At 40.4% G+C, this 20,946-nt stretch overlaps 1 protein-coding gene across 5 annotated transcripts in view; it reads left to right on the plus strand.

Annotated features, from left to right (window-relative positions):
* Positions 1-20,946, plus strand: part of CRYBG3 (crystallin beta-gamma domain containing 3) — a 140,341-nt gene that overhangs the window by 59,365 nt on the left and 60,030 nt on the right. For all 5 annotated transcript variants that reach the window (XM_050955940.1, XM_050955963.1, XM_050955966.1 and 2 more), the window contains 4 exons: positions 1,343-6,551; positions 7,899-7,946; positions 8,290-8,405; positions 9,589-9,736. In XM_050955940.1, the coding sequence (XP_050811897.1) occupies positions 1,343-6,551; positions 7,899-7,946; positions 8,290-8,405; positions 9,589-9,736 (5,521 nt within the window). The remainder of the gene's footprint in view (positions 1-1,342; positions 6,552-7,898; positions 7,947-8,289; positions 8,406-9,588; positions 9,737-20,946) is intronic.

The following is a 20,946-nucleotide window of genomic DNA, read 5'->3' on the forward strand; positions in this document are numbered from 1 at the left end:
TTATAGTCTAGTTAGTCTTATATTAGAAATCAAAATCTTCACTTCCCTGTTTTTGCTGGAAGGCTCTCCGGTGCACTGGAGAGCTACAAGCAGGAGGAGGCGGACATCACACTCACCTGCACCTGTGTGCTGCAACTTTCCCAGCCTTCAAGTAAGAAGAAGGAAGACACCGAGTCAGACTGTTCAACAAATTTTAGGGGGGAGACTTGTTTTTTGTTTAGACAGAGTTAACACAAAAGAGCTTTTAAAACACTCTGACTCAACATCCCCTCTCCCCTCAGTTGAAGGCTGGAGAGCTGCAGATCAGGTTCAGCTGTATGTGATCTCACTTGCCCATCCTAGTTCTCCAAAGTCCTCCAGTAAAAACAGGGAAGTCAAGATTTGCAATTCCCGTTATTTTCTTACGTGAAAAAATAGAATTTTTTGGAGGGTTTGGGTGATAAGGGAAAGCTGAGGTCACCCTTATTACATCATGAAAGAGTAGTAAAAGATAAGTAACATTTTTTTCTTTTGAAGTTAAATATAAGACTAGTGCCCGAATCCAACAAAAATATTTCCCAAGTTTCAGGGCCCTTTAGTTAGATATTTCCTCCAGCACCCAAACAGACTTTCCTCATTCCTGTTCTTCTCCATTCATTGCCCTTCCCTCAGTCCCTCCTTCCACTCCCTCCCTGTCCTGTACCTTTGGTCCAGAAAGCATCAAATAACTGTATTTTCCCCACAAACATTTTTTGCCTCTTACAGTTCTGTTCTGTCTTAGAATCATAGACTATCAGGGTTGGAAGGGACCTCAGGAGGTCATCTAGTCCAACCCCCTGCTCAAAGCAGGGCCAATTCCCAAACAGATTTTTGCCCCAGATCTCTAAATTGACCTCTCAAGGATTGAACTCGAAACCCTTGGTTTAGCAGGCCAATACTTAAACCACTGAGCTATCCCTCCCCCCATGTACCCCCTTGTTCAGGGATGAGTTACCAGGTCCAAATTCAAAAGCAAATTTTTCTAGCCATTTTCAGTTTTAGTGTCCCTAAATTTTATTGTTAACGTTAGTAGGGTAAAACATTTTCAGACGGGTGTGGCTTAATTTGAAGATGTACCCTTATATAGGTCTTTTTGATGGTGTTACTTTAATAAAACTTTTGTGTTCGTAGGCATACCCATGTACTGTGTTTATATTATCCTAGTATAAAGAAAACTCTTGATGTATTTATAGCATCATTAGAAGTTGATTTATTCTGCAATTTTAAAAAAAGTAGTATTGTATCATTTGTTCTCCAAATCAGCAACGATAGTGAAGACTGTTTCAATATTCTACTGCAATAAAATGATGTTTTTTTGTTACAGGCAAACTGAATGTAAGCCGGATGCACCAGCAGTTACTTATGCAACATATCGGGGTTCTGTACGGATTAAGCAGCTACTAAAGAAACAAGCAGAGGAGGCACTAAGAAGAGAAGAAAATACTGAAGGCAAACATATTTTCACTATGACTGGAAACGGAGAAGTCCAAACTGCTGTCCTTCCAAACTCACCATCTAGTGTAAGAGTAGAAATTACAGGACACCCGTCAAAAGAGAATCAAAAGGATGATGCTAAAAATGGCAAGGAAAATGTTAAAGCAAACCTCTCTGCAGTTAAAATGGAACTGAAAAAAACAGATGTTGCTAAAGATATCTTAGATAGCAGTGAACATGGAACAACTGAAAACACCTCTGCTTCATCCACTGAAACTAACTCCAACAGCAATCACATTGGAGAACTAGACTTGTTTGTTTCCTTAAATCATGCACCAGTTTCTGATACACCAGAAGTTAATAGAACTCCTTTTCTAGACACAGTATTGTCAGTCAGAGACAACCGTAGTTCCAATTACCAGATTACAGATTCTGTTAAAACAAATTCTGGAAATAACAGATTGGAAAAGAGGGAGAGAACGTTAGAAGAAACAGAAGCTCAGTTTCAATCAGATGATAATGCCACTTTTAGCTTTGATAAAGAAATAAATTCTTGTGTTCAAGTATCTCATGAAGACTCTCAGGAGACAATGCAAAATGATTGTATGAGTTCATCCAAAACAAAGAGAGGGGCAGTTGATAAAGAACTACCATTGGTAGAGGGTCAATATGCCTGTAATAGTCATATTGGTAGTCAGTTGGAGCTAAAGTTGGATGCCCAGATGTCCCCCTTCAGTAGCACTGCATTTCAACATCAGGCAGATAAGTGTATAGAAAATGCAAATATAGATAATAGTCCGAGGATGGATGATTCACAAAAATATGTGGTGGCTGATGAAAGGGAGCAAGAAGCACAAACCTTTCTGGCTAGTGTTCATTTTCCTTTAAATCAAGAATGTACTGAAAAGTTATCAGAGTCTGTGAAGGACATAAAATTTTGTGGAGTAAATAAATTGATGGTAATAGACAGTCTGCCCGCTTCAGTGCCATCTGCCAGAATTGTTCGAGATACTGGCACGGATGTAGTAAACAGTCCAGATATTAAACAGTTTAATGAGTCAGGGAAACCAACACATGCCCAGAATGATCCCTCAGTAACTCTTGAGGGTGAATCTAAGGATATCAGTACAGAGAATACTTCCGTACCTTCCCTTGAATCTGAAGATGTTGAAACCACTAAGGTTTCATCTAAGTCTTCAGAGGTAAATATTGCTGGCATATCTCCATCAGCCCTTGAATGTGGAAGTGTGAAGTCCCATATGCCACCTCCTGTCTTAGAATCTGAAGATGCCTGCCTTAGCAAAGCTATAACACCTGTCCGTATCACCAAGATTTCTCCTCCAGTCCTTGAAGTTGAAGATGGTAGCTTGGCTAATATTGCTCCTCCTATCCACAGATCTGAAGATGAAACCATGGCCAAAAAAGCAACCAACTTACAAGATGTTAAAAAAATCAACATTTCTCCCCCTGACCATGTGCATGAAAATAGCAAGCCTCTTAAATCTGAAGGGATGACCCTCCCCAACAATGTAGTTCCTGCCAGAGTTCACAACCTTACTACTCCTTCCCTTAAAACTGGTGAAGTCTTTGTATCCAAAACATCAGTTTTATCCACAGAGGGTAACGGGTCAAAGAATACTTCTCAGACCCATGAAACCAGAGATAACAGGATAGAGGAGATTGTTCCTAAAACTGTGAATGCCAATATGACCAATATTTCTCCTCCTCCCTCTCAGTCTAAAGAAATCTGCTTCTCTAAGCTTTCCTCACCTGCTCTTAAATCACAAGTGAATACCTTTTTTGAGGTTCCTCATTCTCCCCTGAGGTCTGGAAAAGATGCTTTGACCAATCATTCTTCTTCTGCCTTTGAAAAGGGTGTTGGTTTGGAGATTATTTCAGTGACTAGACCTAATTCTGAAGATAGCAATCTGGTGAAGATTTCTGCTAAACAGGAAAACAGTAACAAGTCTAATACGGCACCTGCCATACTTAATTCTATAGACTTCAGCCAGTGCAAAATACCTTCTTCTGCTTCTAAATCCGAAAATGTTAGAATTGCCAAATTATCGGTTACATCTGACAAGGTCAATGACTCCAAATGTGCTTTTCTTGAAGGTGATACACCTAAGATGGTGGCTTCTTTCTTGGAAAATCGAGATGTCAGTGCACCTACAGTTATTTCTCCTGTGCTTGAAAATGCAGATGTCAGTATGACTCAGATTTCACCTTGCTCTGAAGACATCAGTGCTAAGTGTACATCTTTTCCCCTAGAATCTGATGTCATTTTAGCTGAAAGTGACTGTCCTACTCCTAACTCAGAGGATGTTTGCATTCCCAAGCTTGCTCCTCCTACTCTGAAGTCTAAAGAAATCTCCAAGTTTTGTCGTTCTGCCTTTGAAACAGCAGATGTCTTGGACAGTATTAATTTCCCTATTGTTGAGTATGAAGTTGTTAAAAAAGGCAAAATTTCCTCCAGACTTAGAGTTAGTGATAAGACTGATTATGTATCTCCAGATGTACCTCCTGCCCAAAAGGTTGAAGATGCCTGGTTAACCAAATCCATAACATCAGCTACCTGTCCTTTGGAACTTGTGGAAGTGAGTTCTAGTATAGACTATAGTAAGGATGTGCACAGAACTCCTACAGAGCAAGTAAATCTTTGTGACCATATTCCTGCAATGAGAAAAAAACGAGCTAAAGTGAATGATCACACAGCTTCGTTTACAAAATCAAGCAATGTCTGTTCTCAGAAAACATGGGTAGATATGGAAACAGGAAAGCAAGTGCACATGGAATCCCAAGACACTGCTCTATTTAAAAAAGCTGATGAAATTGTTGATGTGGTTTTACACTTGGCCACAGAAGAAATAAGATCAAAACGAGCAGCTGGTGTCTATCAGCCTTGTGGCAACAAGGACAGTTTAATAAAGCTGGATATCCTAAAAGAACAGAAAACTGGAAACATACAGTTGGAAGCAAAAGTAAAACATTTTAATGAGAGCTATGCAGGAAGCTCCTCTGAAGTTAAAGGAAAGGAGACAGTTGCTACAAATACTCAGACTGAAAAGATACCATTTAACATCACTCATAAAACTGACCTACATAGTTCAATATCACTAAAAGCAAAAGAAATAATTGATGAAGTTATTAACTCAGCCAAACAAAAACTGATGTTTAATCAGCTTGAAAACAATGAGAGCAGGAGCCCTTCTAAAAATGTTGTGCTTAAACATAAGACTGGATTCTCAAAGACTCTAAACACTGATGTTCAATTAGCTGCCAAAACTCAAGAAATAATCAAAGAACCTTTGGGTTTAAACCAAATAGGCAAGGAATTGACCGAGAATGTTGCTAGGGGCTGTGAAAAAGCAGGCTGTTCAGTTCCTTTACTTCTAAACAGTGTAAAAGGCAGCACAGATTTGACCATAGGAGGAGAAACGGTACCAAATAATGTACTTTCACATCAAAGAAATGGACTTCTACATTCTGATGATTTAGCAAGTCTGGAATCTGACCTTGCAATAATAGCAAAAGATGAATGCTCTAAAACTGTCTATGATAGTACAGTTATGACAGAAATTGGTGATGATAAAACTAGCATTTGGACAGCTAGCAATAAATCTGAGGAGACTTTACATGGTTTAAATGGAGATACTGTTATGATTGAAGAGAAGATGCCACCATTACAGTTAAAAGATTTGTGCAATAATACAAATGTACCAGAACATATATCAATGCCAACCTTGACTTTTAATTCATCATCTTTTCTGCATGATGAAGACTATTCAAGCATACCTAGCAAATCCAAAGATGAAAGTAGTCTTTCAGGTTTAGACCAAAGTTGTGCAGGTAAATGTCTGCCAGAACTTTGTTGCAAGGAGGAGGATTCTGTGTTTGTACAGGAAAAAGCAAACCGAAAAGATTCACAAGCCGACAGTGAAGAAGGCACTGGAAAAACAGAGGAAGCAAATGAGATACCGCAGGATAAAAACAGATTACACACACAGTTCATTGTGTCTGAATCATCTGTAACTGTTAAGGACATTGAAGGAAAAATTTGTTTCAACTCAGATTTTGCCAATAAAGATGAGACACTGAAATCAACACTGATGATGGATCAAGATTTACAAAGAGATAACGCACTTGACGAAAAGAGTCTGAATAATAATAATGATACAGAGGAACTGACAAATCTCTTAGCCTTTTCTCCACAAGATGAGCAGTGGGAAAGCAATTCTTTATTTACTGTACTGTATGAAGGCTCCCCTCAAGATGAGAACCAGTTCGTTTCAACTGACAAAAAGCAAGCTCACTTCATCTCTCCTCCTGACCTATCAATGGATAATATTGAACATCTTTTGATGTATGAAACAGCAAAGAGCAAATATGAACCTGTCGATGCTTATGAAAAGGACAACAAATTAAATGAAACATTAGATAACTGCAGCTCGGAGTCATTTATGACAGTGGAGGCTAAGCGGTTTAAAATTTACCCGTTCTCTTTGTCTCCTATATATGAAGATGACAGCCCACAAGAAGACCAGCTGTCTATTGATGTCTCACCAGGAGACCATTCTAATGGAGAATCTAAAGACAATGCCAGGCACTCCTCCTCCATCTTGTCACTTCTTCAATCTGTTTCTGAGCGTTTGAAATGTAGTAACCAGTTCAGTGAGGAGGATGAGGAGGAATCTTATGAAGAAAACATGGTGGATGTTCAGAAAGAAGACTCTATTATGAGCCAGTGGGCAGGCAGCTCAAATATGGTGCTTCTAGAAAATGACCAAGAAAGGGCTCCACTTTCCAAACAGACACTCATATGTTCAAAAGAACCACTTAGCTCTAGACAGCAATCAGAGCCATTTCCAGAAGAAGCATGTCTTTTTCCTAATCCGACACATTCTGCTCAGTTTCAACAGAAAACTGATGCGGCCACGAAACCTCTCTCTAGGAGTGTGTATTACCAGTATTTTCAGACAGCCAGCAATTATTCGTGTGAGAAGGGAACCAGATTTGGAAGCACCCTTCAGGATGGATTATTGCCAAGGGGTCATAAGCCTCAAGACAACAATTTGCCAGAATCAGGAGCTTTTCCAGTGGTAAGTTTTCATGTTCTGTAAGTAATAACTAAAATGATGCTGAACCCAGTTGAAATTACCATCTTTTAAAAAAAAACAAAAACTTAACTGTCTTATCTAAATTTATTCTGTTGTAGGGTATAAGGTAAGCCTATGATTGCAGACAATTAAGTTTTCTCATTGAAGCATTTTGTAAATAAAATGCACCCAGTTACTGGGACCAGATCATAAACAGTAGAGAAGATCCTGCAGCTTCTAACAGTAAAACAGCAAGTAAATAAAAATATGCTTGTCCTTTGAATGGCATTTTAAATGTGAAGATGACTGGACAAGGCACACAGAGGGTTCAAGGAGGGGAACAGAACTGTCTTTATATGAAAAACTGTTCTTTTACATATACTCTACTTTTGATTTTTGTTCCTTTGCTCCCTGAGAATAGGGTTCAGTGTTTGGTGTATCCTTCAATTCTTCCGTAGGTTCCAACTCAGTCTCTGTCTATACTTACAGGGGCATATGAATACAGGCATTGCACACGCCCACCCCCAGCATGGGTATAAATAGTGTAGATGGGAAGCACTGCTTATGTGAGTAGAGTACAGACGCATCAGAATATTAGGGTGTAAGCTCTACACATCTAAGCAGCGTCTCTCATGTCTGCACTGCTGTTTTAGAAGTGTAGTGTCAGTGGCCTCCTTCCTGGTGGAGCCTTTCCCCACTTCAGCGAAAGGCTCCTACAACAGGGAAATGATCTGGCAGCTGGGGAGGCAACTGGAAGAGGCTTCAGCATCTTCCCACTGCCAGAGCCTCTCACTCCTGCATGTAGCCTCACATCACAGTGTGCACACAACCTGCTTTTCACTGTGCTACATAAACCATACACAATGCCACAAGTGTACACAAGGCCTCTGCTGCAGTCAAATATTCAAGCTCTTTCTACAGATTAGCGCTCCTATTCAGTTTATTTAAAGCAAGGTCAGCTGAGAGGAGAGAAGTATTATTTTGTGATGATTTGGGGAAATCGAAGAGAGTGCTTACAATTAAGAGTGTCATAGCCTGAAGAAATAAGCTCTGGTGTGGTACAATATCTCTCTTTTCTAGTTTGGGGAAGGGTGTGTGTGAGAGGAAATAGTTCCACGTGGGTCTGATTTTCATTAAAGCTCTCCTAATCTAATATTTGTGGGGTTTTAAGGATCATTTATTTGACCCACTGCATTAAACTGCCTAGGCCTAATTTGCATAACAGTGAGGCTAGGATCAGCTGTTGTCACTGATTAAAGCAATATGTTTTAAAGGAATACTGGTCTTAAACAATTTTCTGTGCTACTATTGTAGTTTTAATAGTTATTTTCCACATCATTTTAATTTCAGAATCTTATTGACAGGAAAAGCCTCAAATGCAATCCAAGACCAGGAAAAGTAAGTGCGATCTTGTCACGGTGTAGGTAAATATGAATTAAATCACCATTAATATTTTATGGAGTAGCAAAATTTTCAACGAAAACATGTTATGTCAAATTTGAGTACTTGTAATGCTGTACATGCTAATCGTGAGATTAGATGCAAAAAAATTCCAGTCTAGGGGAAACCTACTTAGTTTGTCTGATTATTTAGTTCAGCAGTCTACAGTTGAAGAAAATATGTGCAATGCTGGTAGTGCGTGCATATACAGAATCAGAATCTGTTTAAAAAAAGCAAAAATTAGGAACTTAATGTATGTGTTGAAGTGCCCCTTGTTCACATATAATGTCTGTTGTTTTAGATGATTATTTATGACATTCCTGGGGAGAAAAGTAAACGAGAAATATACCATGATCTATCAGATGCCACATCCTGGATCTTTCCAATAGGAACATTGCTTAGAATTATTAGAGGATGGTAAGAAATCCGTGCCTTATTTAAATGGCATCTTTTCAGAAGATAAATGTGTGTATTTTTCTTATACCTCGGCCTCTGTTATTTATAACACAAACCTGATATTCAGGGTGTCTTTTCTTGGTTTATAATTACAGTGGCATTTACAAGTAAAGCAATATAGTAAGTATTACTTCTGCTGGGAAGTATTACTTCTGGGAACTAGCTTAAAGCAGAAGGAAGTTTGTTTTGTAACCAAAGCTAAGTTTTCACAGTTTAATTTCATTAACCAAGTGATGTTGCAAAATGAACTGTAAGGCATACATGCCCAACTGCTGTTTGAAACCTGGCATTAAAAAGGAAGCATAGAAGTAGTGGGATGCAGAAGAATATTTAGGATAGACTGTATGAATCTTTCTTAATCCATTTGCAAAGCTTTAGTGCAAAATGAGATAATAGATGCTTTGGAAAGCTAAGGCTGGGAATGCATCTGTCATACGTGTGTGCCCACAGTTATTTAATAAGAGCATAGACTTCAGTAGAGCATAGACTTATAGAAGTAAAGTATCAGAGGAGCAGCCGTGTTACTCTGAATCTGTAAAAGTGGCAAAGACTTCTGTGGCACCTTATAGACTAACAAACTTATTGGAGCATGAACACAGAGGCTCTTGCCACTTTTACTGAAGTAAGTTCATCATACCATTCAACTCCTCCACACTATAATTCCGTTTCGTGGTAATATTAATATAGTTTGAGACTGGCCTAGTTATTTCTTATGTTTTATGCTTGTTTATTAACCACTGGATGCCATAGTGGTAGTTGCATGTTTTACCATTATATGGAATCGAGGACCTGTCTTAGTTACTTTGTCTGGAACTAGGAAAGTAGGATGTTTAACTTGCTTAGCTTTTTCACTTACTGGTTAGATGTCTGCAAATAAGGCTTTTAATCATGCTGGTTAGTTTGAGACACTGAGCTATCTAGCAGAAGAGAAGAAATGCCTATTTTATTTTTTTTAAATACAGAAATGAAGCACAACTTAGGTAACAAGTGGAATATGACAAGAGAGAGACAGTGCATGAAGGGACACTGATAACGGGCTTAGTGGAAAGAGCTCTCTACTGAACTTTTCTGGCATGAGTGTTGTATTGCCATGGTTCTAGTCTGCATAATAGTTACAATTCTCTTAATGATTTCATTATTACAGCTGGATTTTGTATGAAAAACCAAAATTCCAAGGAGAGAAATATGTGCTAGAAGAAGGAGAAATGATCCTGAATAGTCTTTGGGATCTTCGGGACATGAAACGCCATCCAAGGAACCTTGCAGTTGGTTCTATCAGACACGTAACAAAGGTATAGACTTGGTTGATAATAGGACACAAAATGCACACATTAACATCAATAGTAGCAGTGTCCTTGTAAGAACGGACACTGCATGTCTGCTGTATGTTTCCTGTCTCGTTGTCTTCAGACTAGTGGCCAGCGGAACTTCAGACTGTTGATACAAGTCTCAGAGTTTTGGCTGCTTCTCTGAACCTTTGAAGCCTTTTGATTCTTACCTCTCTGACCAATTCTTCACCTTTCTTCTTCCCAACCCAAGACTGTAGTCTTCACTTTCTTCTTAAGTGCCTGAGTCTATTCATCTTTCTCTGAATGTAATAAGCAGTTAGTTTATATACTCTTGCCCCACAAAAACCCTCAGTCTGACTCATTGGTGCCCCTTCTTTGTCACAGATATTTGATTGCCCAGTTAATTTAAGTAATAGGAATTAATTCTGATTCTTTGTTACAAACATTTTTCTGTTAAACATTGGACTGTTCACAACAGCCTGTCTGGTTCTCCTTTTGGGCACTAATGGTTTCTAATTATTATCTGTACCAAATATCCTCTAAAAATTATGCTTTACCATTTTCCCATATTGTTTTTTTCATAGTTACTGTAATATTCTTGCTGATAATATACTGATGGGTGTAATAGACTTAAGATCATTAGATAAGACACAGTTCAGAAGACTGACTATGATGTTCAGTTAAGTGAGTCCCTTTTGAGTAGGTAAAAGCCAGATTTCACTTGTGGAAATAAAATGAGATTGGAAAAGTACACCACGTAACTCAAATAACAAAAACAAAACATGAACCTCAGCCTAACCTTTCTCCCCAAGCTTGGCTGTTCCCAGGATCTCCCTGTAGAATCTACTCTATGCCAGCTCTAGTCCCTTCTGCTACAGAGAAATGTCTTGTATCTTGATTAGCGTTAAAATCCACCTGCCAATGTGAGTCAACAGTCATTACTCTTAATGTTTTTGCAGACCTGAGCTTAGGATGGCTCCCCAGAGGAGCATTATATTCTTACGTAGCATTTTAGAAATTGCCTCTGTTACAGTATCCTTTGTCAGTAAAATGGGGAAGTAATGGATTTAAACACCATGATGTTCTCTGGGTGTTCTAGTATTTATCGAGCTTCACTGCATGTCATCCATGTGGTTTGTCAAGTGTATACCAACTTGCTGTCATGATACTTCAGTTTCTAATGTGCACAATCCCAAGTCTGTAGTTAGAATTCACTGTCAAATCCAGATATGGCTAAAGGGAAGAGATCTGCTTTTCTTAAAGATTTCAGCCCAAACTATATACTATTGCTTACATGTAATATAGGTGCATTTTCTGTATCCATGTAACATATGCACCGAGCATCACAATACTAGCCAAAGACTCAGTTAGGATTCATAAGGGTTAGTGGAACACCTGCAAAATATGATTGTATTTGCCCCCAGAAATTAAAAAGACACTTTGTTTAAAAATCAAGAGCATAAAACTAAACATAATGAATCTTTATTGTTCATTGAAAGAGCAATATATTTACCAGACCTTGTGATTTAAAAAGAATCTGCACTCATTTTATTGAGCACAGCAGTCTAAAAGTTCACATGGTGAGAGCCCTTTATTGTGGATGAATTGTGACTTGTATTAAAATGTGAATGCGTCTTCTTAAAATAGGTATTTTTGCATCTCTAGTGGTCTAATTATTTCAGAATTTACAATATTTGTGTCACCAGTGAGAGATGGGCATAATATCAAGCCACTGATGGTAAACAAGTTTCATTCTGACTTAAAGATTGAATGAGAGAGAGAGAAATTCAAAAGAAGTCAATTGAGGACATGACTTATGAGAACAGTGAACTTAATTTGTCTAACGCAAAAAGCTGGTGCTAAGAGAAAACATTACAGGACAGAATATGAATTATGAATATTGGAAAGGAAGCAATGAATTACTGAAATTCAACACTAGTAATAAAATAAGGAACTCTGAGCTAAGACTAGAGGAGGACGAATGTATCTAGGACAGGGGTGGGCAAACTAGTCTCACTGGTTACATCCGGCCTGCCAGATGATTTAATCCGGCCCTTGAGCTCTCGCTGGGGAGCAGGGTCGGGCTGCTCCACGTGCATGTGCCACAGCTCGGCGCAGCTCCTGGCAGCAGCAGCACATTTCCCCCCTATGGATCCTATACGTAGGAGCAGCCACGCAGCTCTGCCCCCGCCCCAAGTGCCACCCCCGCAGCTCCCATTGGCTGGGGACTGCAGCCAATGGGAGCTGCAGGGCTGGTGCCTGCGGACGGGGCAGTTCGCAGAACAGCCTGGCTGCGCTACTGCGTAAAAGCCAGAGAGGGGGATGGCTGCTGCTTCTGGGAGCCGTTTGAGGTAAGCGCCACCTGGAGCCTGTACCCCCTCCTGTGCCTCAACTCCCTACCCCAGCCCTGATTCCCCTCCCACTCTCCAAACCCCTCGATCCCAGCATGGACCTCCTTCCTGCACCCCAAACACTCCTCATCCCCAGCCCCACCCCAGATCCTGCACCTCCAGCCAGGGCCCTCAACTCAGCCTCCTGTCCCAGCCTAGAGCACTCTCCCACACCCTGAACTCCTCATTTCTGGTCCCATCCCAGAGCCAGCACCACTGACCAGAGCCCTCATCCCCTCCTATACCCCAACCCCAATTTCATGAGCATTCATGTCCCGCCATAAAATTTCAATACCCAGATGTGACTCTCAGGCCAAATAGTTTCCCCATCCCTGATCTAGGATGTTAGAGAAAACCTTTAGATGGTGAGGACACTAATAATAATTGTGTCACAATCACTAGAAATTTTTAAAGAAGAGTTAAGTAGGTTTCGATCAACGGTTAAATCCTTTTTCCATTCTCCCATGGTATGGTTTGTTTTTGTGGACCACAGCTGGGAATGGTGTACACTGCAATACAAGGTTTAAATATTAGCATTTTATAGACTAGTCCCCAAATACTTGAGCGATGACCTTATGCCTAGCAATTGTGATAGGCTAGAGCTGCTCTGCTGTCAGTCCCTAGATTCATGCAGTACTTCGCTGTGTGCAAGAATTCCTTAACTGAAGATTTTTCCTAGAATCAGGGCCTAAGGGAAGTCTGCCTTTTCAGGATGTGCATAAGTGCTTAAATCTGTGCCTTATGGAAGTCCTTCTTAAAGGGAAGTTTACTATGCACTATATATTTTAATTGATCAATCCTTGACCTTTTGGGGCCACAGCTCTTGGAGTTGGTATATGTGTGTGGCGTGGGAAAGTTTGCAATGTTTTTGTTGTAGTTGTGTTGGAAGGTTGTTGGAGAGATTTTGTTGATGGAGTGGTTTGCTTGATGACTGTTGGGTTTACCTTTCTGTCCCATCAGTTTAATGATATTGGCTGTGTGCCTGGGCTAGCTGGTTTTTCTTTTCATTTTTTTTAATGTTTTTTAACTGTGTTTTTTGCTTCTGTTAGATGCCTTCAAATAGCATCTTTATAAGTCGGTTAAATAGTTGGGGATAGTGTAGTGCACTGGCAGGTGGAAGAAACATTTACGGAGGAAACTGTGGTAGAGCATTTAATATTTTATTTTTACAGGGCAGATGTTAGTGTATTGGAAAAACAACTGGACGGTAGCTCAGTGTTCTGATTTGGGTAAAAGTCTCCACATGAAGCAGAGATTCTGTTAACTTTGTGGTAGCTTGTGGCTCAGCTCATTGTGGATGCAAATTGGATGTATGGTGTGTTTAATCTGCAAGAACCGAAACAAAATCCCAAAGAAATGGATTATGCAATTAGAGAAACTCAAAGCCACTTGAAATAACGGTGAGGTTGGGTTCTACCCAGATACGTGAACTTCAGGTCAGGACAGCGAAATCTCCACAGACACAGGCTGATTACTGGCTGATTGGGCTGAGCTGATTCCCATAGCTCAGCCCAATCAGCCAGTCATCTCAGACCATCAGATCTCAGTTTCTTGTAAGACCTCCTTAGAGATTCAGTCATATAATTCTTGTCCTGGACATGGGTAGCTCTTTTCACAGGTCTCTGGAAATCAAAAGGGGATGCTGGGTGCTGGGCTTACCCCTCAGAACCTCAACTGTCTGCAGAAAAGGATCCCTACCTTATCCATCATGGAGAGGTTTTTGGTGCCCGGGGCTTGTGTGTACTGTGACAAAGTCAAGCCAGATGGCTGCAAGAGGGTGCTAGAGAATCTGACAGTCACCAGAAACTGCTTTCAGACAGATTTACAGGTCTTCAATAGGTTTCTGTGGCCTGGAAAGCAGATATGTTAGACTTAGAATGTTAAAAGTCCTCTTCCCTGCTAGGGACACATGAATCCAGTTAAGGGCTGCCTGAGACCTTTTACAACCCCTCCTCTTGCAAGAGAAAGAGGGAAGAGAGAGAGAGACAAGCTGCTGCCAGGCTAGTGGCAGCATGGAAAGCTGCTCCAGGGTGAGAGGCTGTGCTCCTTCTCATAGGGGAAACAGCCAAACCTGAGTTTCCTGGCTAACCAGCACCTCAGCCTCCTTTACATTGGAGGGAATAGTATGATCATGAGTTCCCTGGCCTAAGAGAGAGACTTCAGAATCCCTAGAGCGAAGCCTGTAGGGGACCCTCTGCTATTTAATGTGAAGGATGTAGGAATGCCTGCCATGTTTTATGAAGATTATATGGTCCACCTGTTTTTTTGATTGTCATCATGTGGTTTACTGGTTGAGAATAAGCTGTTCATTCAAGTAGCAGATACTTGCAGGAAAAGGGAAAAATAGCTTCAGATAGCTGCACTTACCAGTGTCTAATGGAAAATGCACGTCATTCATTTTTTTAAATTTCCCCTCCAACCATGCACAGCTCACCAGTCTGGCTTGTAACTACACGGGGGGATCTAAGTGGGAAAATGGGCACAGAGAACCTCGGATGGATAAAAAGACTACTGGTCACAAATCCCCAAAGGGAAGACTTGCAGATACCTGAACCCAGCTGAACCTGCTGAGTAATCATGGTTGGCACCCAGGGCCTGAACTAGGAGTGGTGGGATTCCATGCTGAGAGAGGTGAAGGTGCATGCCTGGCAACCTGTGTAGTGTACTCCAGGAGACTGGAGAGGGATCAAAGGTGCACCTAGCCCTGAACTGTGACATTTAAAACACTAAGGATTTGGAGATGCTAGTTACGCCTGCTTTGTAGCAAACCTGCTGCCAGTGGGAATAGGACTGTTTCAGAAATCCCTATTCTCTGAGGGTTGGTTTGGATATTCCCTGAACCAATTTCCGGACTGAAGAAAGGAGTTGCCTTTTCTGGTGGTCCCTAAAGATCCTAAGGAGGAAAGCAGCAGTGAGTTGCTCCTATGGAACCATGGAGAAAGCAGTCTAACCCCAGAATGGTGATGGTGGGGAGGAGAGGAGAAGAGAAACAGTCATGGCACCTTGAAGATGCTTAATGTTAAAGACAGAGAGGGATAGAGAGTGGTGCTCACTGAAGGTTTGTGCTCTAATTAGGCACTTAGACAGCACTCGTTACCTCAGCAAATGAACATGTCTATTCAGTGATGTCTTTCTCTCTCCGTTTAACTCTTTATTTTTTTTCTGTGTCTTAGTAACATGACCCTAGCATGCAGAAATGCCCACTGTGATGGCTTGGGTCACAGAAACTCCTTTGGGACTGCCATCTGATGTGCTGAGACTACCTCTGAGCCTGTTTTCCCTGTCAGCTTGGGACTTCAGAACCCTGCCTTGTTGAGCCAGACATGTTAGCCTGCTGCAACACAGACTCAGGTCTGAACCACGTCCTCCAAAAGCTGCAGACTTAACTGAAAACAGCTTAAGAAGTACTCCTGTCTCTAGCACCCAGACACCTAACGGGATCCAAACCCCAAATAAATCTGTTTTACTCTGTATAAAGCTTATACAGGGTAAACTCATAAATTGTCCACCCTCTATAACACTTATAGAAAGAGATGCACAGCTGTTTGCTCCCCCAGTAATTAATTACTTACTCTGGGTTCAATAATAAGCAAAAGTGATTTTATTAAATATAAAAAATAGGATTTAACTGGTTTCAAGTAATAACAGACAGAACAAAGTAAGTTACCAAGCAAAATAAAACAAAAACACGCAAGTCTAAGCCTAATACATTAAGAAACTGATTACAGATAAATCTCACCCTCAGAGATGTTCCAATACGCTTCTTTCACAGACTAGACTTCTTTCTAGTCTGGGCCCAATCCTTTCCCCTAGTACAGTCCTTTTTCCAGCCCCCTTGTTCTGTTCCACACCCTTTTATAGCTTTGGCACAGGGTGGGGAATCTTTTGTCTCTCTGGGTCCTTACCCCTCCTTCTAAATGGAAAAGCACCAGGTTTAAGATGGATTACAGTACCAGGTGACATGCATGATCACATGTCCTGTGAGACCCCAAGCCTTCATTCTTCCTGGCCTGACTCACAGGAAGGCTTGCAAGTAAACAGAGCCATCTACAGTCAATTGTCCAGGTTAATGGGAGCCATCAAGATTCCAAACCACCATTAATGGCCCACAATTTACATAATTACAATAGTACCTCGAGTTATATTTCGTATTTCTAGTTTCAGATACAAGAATGATACATTCATACAAATAGGATGAACACACTCAGTAGATTATAAGCTTTGTAATGATAACTTACAAGAGGCCTTTTGCATGAAGCATATTCCAGTTACATTATATTCACACTCATTAGTATATTTTCATAAAATCATATGAAGTGGAACGTCACACCCACCTGTTTATATTTGGAAATAATTTTGCATTTGCACAAGGATGTGCCCTTTACTAAGTCTCAGTTTATTAAGTAGCAAACTATAATATTTTCCAGAAATAAACATTATTTTTACAGTAACAAAGTGAAATATCTCTGGAGATTATTTTGGGTCTATCAGATTTATATAAAAAGAAATTAGAGAGGATTCAAGGTGGTATGGTGGTCAGACCCAGATTTGGTTTAGACTGCTTCAGCTTCAAACTTGTCATAATAGCTAGATTTTTAGGTATAATGTGTTGAAATATTCCAAGCTTATTGTGGGATATCAGCCCCAAATGATACAAATTTCTCCAGGATGAGCTGTTCATGTAAGATTTCTACGATTCTGACCTGACATCTCAGTAAAATAATGGTTCTTGCAGGATTTTGGTTCCATATGACCATACATTGGGAAAAAACCTATTTTTCAGTTTCGTATCTGACCGAAACCAAGTGTAGTGATGGATTTGCATCCACATATCTGAAATTTGAAAAGGTTCAGATTGGAGATACTGGTTCTTAACCTCCAAATGATCACTTTTGGGGGATTTTGTTTGGTAAAAACTGGTTTCATTAAAAGTCTTACTGAAGTTACAGTAAGTAATGCTGCTCTCTAAATCAGTTTGTTCAGGCAGATGTGATCATCTCAGGACAAATATTTACTGATCTAAAGTCCACATGTTTAAAATATATAAGCTGTGGTACAGTATGGATGTGTATTTGCAAAGGCATAATATGTATCTTGTACAATAACACCTCAGGCTAACCTTTACCTTGCTCTGACATCAGTGGGCTAACTTCATCCCCCAAATAAGTAGATGAAACTTGTTTGGCTCTTCGGGGACCTTTACCAGCTTATTACAGCACAGAATTTCATCCAGTGGGTATAAATCAGGGCATAGTTTGTAACTTAGGCCTAGATTTTTAAAGATATTTATGTATTGCTGAGATCAGTTTTGCAATGTCTAACTGATTAGGAGACTAAATCTCATTTTCCTAAGTGATTTGGGTCCTTAGGAGCCTACTTCCATTGACTTATGATGGGATTTAGGCTGCGAAGTGCCTACAGACCTTTTGAAAATGAGATATAGGCTCCTAAATCAGTTATGCACTGCAACACTGAGCACAGCAAGGCCTAAATGACCTTTAAAAATCTGATCCCTAATCTAATTTAAAAATATATATATAGTTATAAAATTACATATCGTTTGCTCAAAAATTTTATTTCCTTTAAAAATTGACATGTTAATTGCTTTTGGTCATGACCACAAGTTATTATGTAACACTGTGTTGAATGAGTTGGTATATTCAGTGCAATTCGCAAAAACACCATCACAGTTAGTAGAGAGGTCAAGTTTGTGGGCCTCCAAGTCAGGCTGAATGGACACTAAAGCAAAATTAGAGAGCTTGCACTGCCCCTGCTTGTGATTCACCTACCTGGTGAAGAACTATATTATTCCAGTCTTTAGTGCTGTCAGCGGGGCACTTTTGATGAGCACTAAAATTAAAACAAATCTGGAAGCATTTCCAAAAGAATAAGAAGAAGCATATAGACTCATTCCAAGCATCAACTTTAGAATGATGCTCCTTAGGTAAACTGAAACAAAACAGTTGATACATATGAGATACTGTGTCTGTCTGTGCAGTTAAAAGTACCTTATTTCTCCACCTTTTTCGCCATGAAATCACTGTATTGTGCTTGTCGAAAAGAATTATTGGCATAATTCTCTCTAGAATTTTATGATAGAGAGTTCTAATTTTCTTAACAAAAACTGAATTGTTTGATTCCAGAATTTAGGTGCATGTTGTATAGGCTAAAGTCATAAATGCGTAAACAGTATATGATATATGTAAGGAGGAGAGGAAGGAAGGAAAGAGAGAGATGTTTTCTTGTACCTTAAGCAGTTACTGCCCAATTCATTAGGAAAACCACAAACAAACAAGCTTTGAAAGCCTGGATTAGATTGGATTACAAACTATACAGATTATATCAGAAAACATGAGCCTCAGAAAGTCTCTCTTCATTGTGGCTGTATCACATGCACATACTCATGTGAACTACAAATTGGACTTTTTTACCTGCTCAGCTGTATGTTTAGAACCAGAGGCATTAGCATTTCTTTAGCGATTTTCTATAAGGTAGTATTGTACTGCAATTTTCTACTGTATCTTTCTGGTTTTGATCTTCTGATACAAAAGCATTGTGTTGCAATTTTTGTTGCTGAGAACAACTACTGTGCATTGTTTGCTAGGTACAATACAGAGGAAATGTGATCGTGTGTGAGAGCATTGCTAATGTATTATGTTACTGTACTGTGGGCCTCTTGGGGAAAGTGACTTAACATTTCTCTGAAATAATTTTACCAGAATTATTACTTTATTGCTGACAGTCCAATAACTGTCAAAATAACTTTGTGCACCAGCAAGAGTGGTGATAATTTGTTACTGCTTCAGTGGAACCTGTTCAGAGCCTTCCAATCCTGGGGTGAGGTTCTGTGCTATACAATTGACATACATCCTGATCCTAGGCTTCGATGGAGGCTGGAACAGTCCCTGACATAATTTAGGTCAAGGGTGCCAACCTGAGCCTGAGAAGAAGCCAGAATTTACCAATGTACATTGCCAAAGAGCCACAGTAACACGTCAGTAGCCTCCATCAGCTTCCCCCTGCCCCCAGTGCCTCCTATCCACCAGCAGCCCCACCAATCAACACCTCCTCCTACATCCCCACACCTCCCAATCAGCTGTTTCATGGCATGCTGGAGGCTGGGGAGGGAAGGGGAATGGGGGCGGGACAAGGGCACTGCAGGCTCAGGGGAGGGAATGGGAAGGGGGGGGCAGGGCCTGTGGCAGAGCCAGGGGTTAAGCAGTGAGCACCCACCCACCCCACCCCTGGCACATTGGAAAGTTGGCACCTGTAGCTCCAGCCCCAGAGTTGATGCCTATACAAGGAGCTGCATATTAACTTCTAAAGAGCCGCATGTGGCTCCGGAGTCACAGGTTGGCCACCTCTAATTTAGATAACCCTGGGGGGCTGTCCAAGTTACCTCAGCCCCTGGGCCAGAAAGATGCCTAAAATCTCTGTAGTGTTGACTCCTCTTGCCTCCTATGTTTGTTAAAGGGTCCTCAGAGACCAGCTTTACTTCTGCTGTGCCTGTGCCAAGGGAATTCTCACCACTCTGCTTATGTCCACGTTCCCCGTTCCCTGTTCCCTATTCCCATTCCCGCTCCCCCCCACCCCATTAGCAAGGATGATTCCAATTTGCCCTCCACTTCCTGTTTGACGCCAGTTTATATAGTAATATTCTCAGCTATACCTTAACCAATCATTTTACTGAAATTTAACTGACCAATCCTAACAAATTTTAGCATACTGTAATTCTCTAACCAATTATATCCCACTACCCTAATTAACTTACACTTAGCAAAATTAGTTATACAGCAGAGAAAAACAATTAGAAAACCAGACAGATTAACAATAGAAAAGTGGGAGCCATAAAGATAAAACACTACAAAAATGAGGGTTTCACAACCACAACCATTGATAAGTGATTTTTTGCCAGACAGGATGGGGGGCAGGTAGCTCAGTGGTTTGAGCATTGGCCTGCTAAACCCAGGCTTGTGAGTTCAATCCTTGAGGGGGCCACTTAGGGGTCTGGGGCAAAAAATCAGTACTTATTCCTGCTAGTGAAGGCAGGGGGCTCAACTAAATGACCTTTCAGGATCCCTTCCAGTTCTATGAGATAGGATGCTATTAAACTAAGCTTTCATTAACCATCTTAAGATCTGTTTCTTTATCTGGTGGTGATGGACAGGATCATCTTCCTAACAGCCTAATACCACCTTATTTCAGTGTGACTGATTTGGGATGTGACTGTACACTTCCCAGTTTATCACTGCCCCTGCTGCTTAGCCAAAGGCCTTAGCTTAAGAACAAGGCCTCAGGCCTTTTCCCGGTAGAACAGTCTATGTGATTTTGATTCTTTGTTTTTATACCCCAGTAACTAGCTAAGTGATAAAAGTATACCTAAGTTCTTAAAGTATAGGCCTATACAGTCAGGCCTGAATATCTGTATTCTAACAGTAGTTAACTCCCTTTCACTTCAAACTGCTTTGCTGAATCAGGTCCTAAAAGGAAACCTTACATTGAGCTGTGGTGTGTCAAAAGCTGTTTTTTAAAAAAATGAAAACACCACTGGTGCTACATTTGACATGCGTGTTGAAATTACCATAGTTAGACAGTTTCTGCACATTTCTTGGGAAGAACTGTGAGACTTGGCAAGCTCTTCTCCAGAACTAAAAGGCTAATGGATAGGAGCTCCAATGATAAAATCCTAGTGCCTCCATCTTAACATGTACTATATAAAGAAAAAGCATTATGTAGCTACCTGGCACTGGAAACATTTGTTTTGGCTTTCACTTTCTTTGCCTTTCTCTGGAATGCTGCCCTTTTATTTAAAGTAACATAAAA

This window comes from Gopherus flavomarginatus, chromosome 1 (genome assembly GCF_025201925.1).
Source record: "Gopherus flavomarginatus isolate rGopFla2 chromosome 1, rGopFla2.mat.asm, whole genome shotgun sequence".
In the NCBI taxonomy this organism is placed as follows: domain Eukaryota; kingdom Metazoa; phylum Chordata; order Testudines; family Testudinidae; genus Gopherus; species Gopherus flavomarginatus.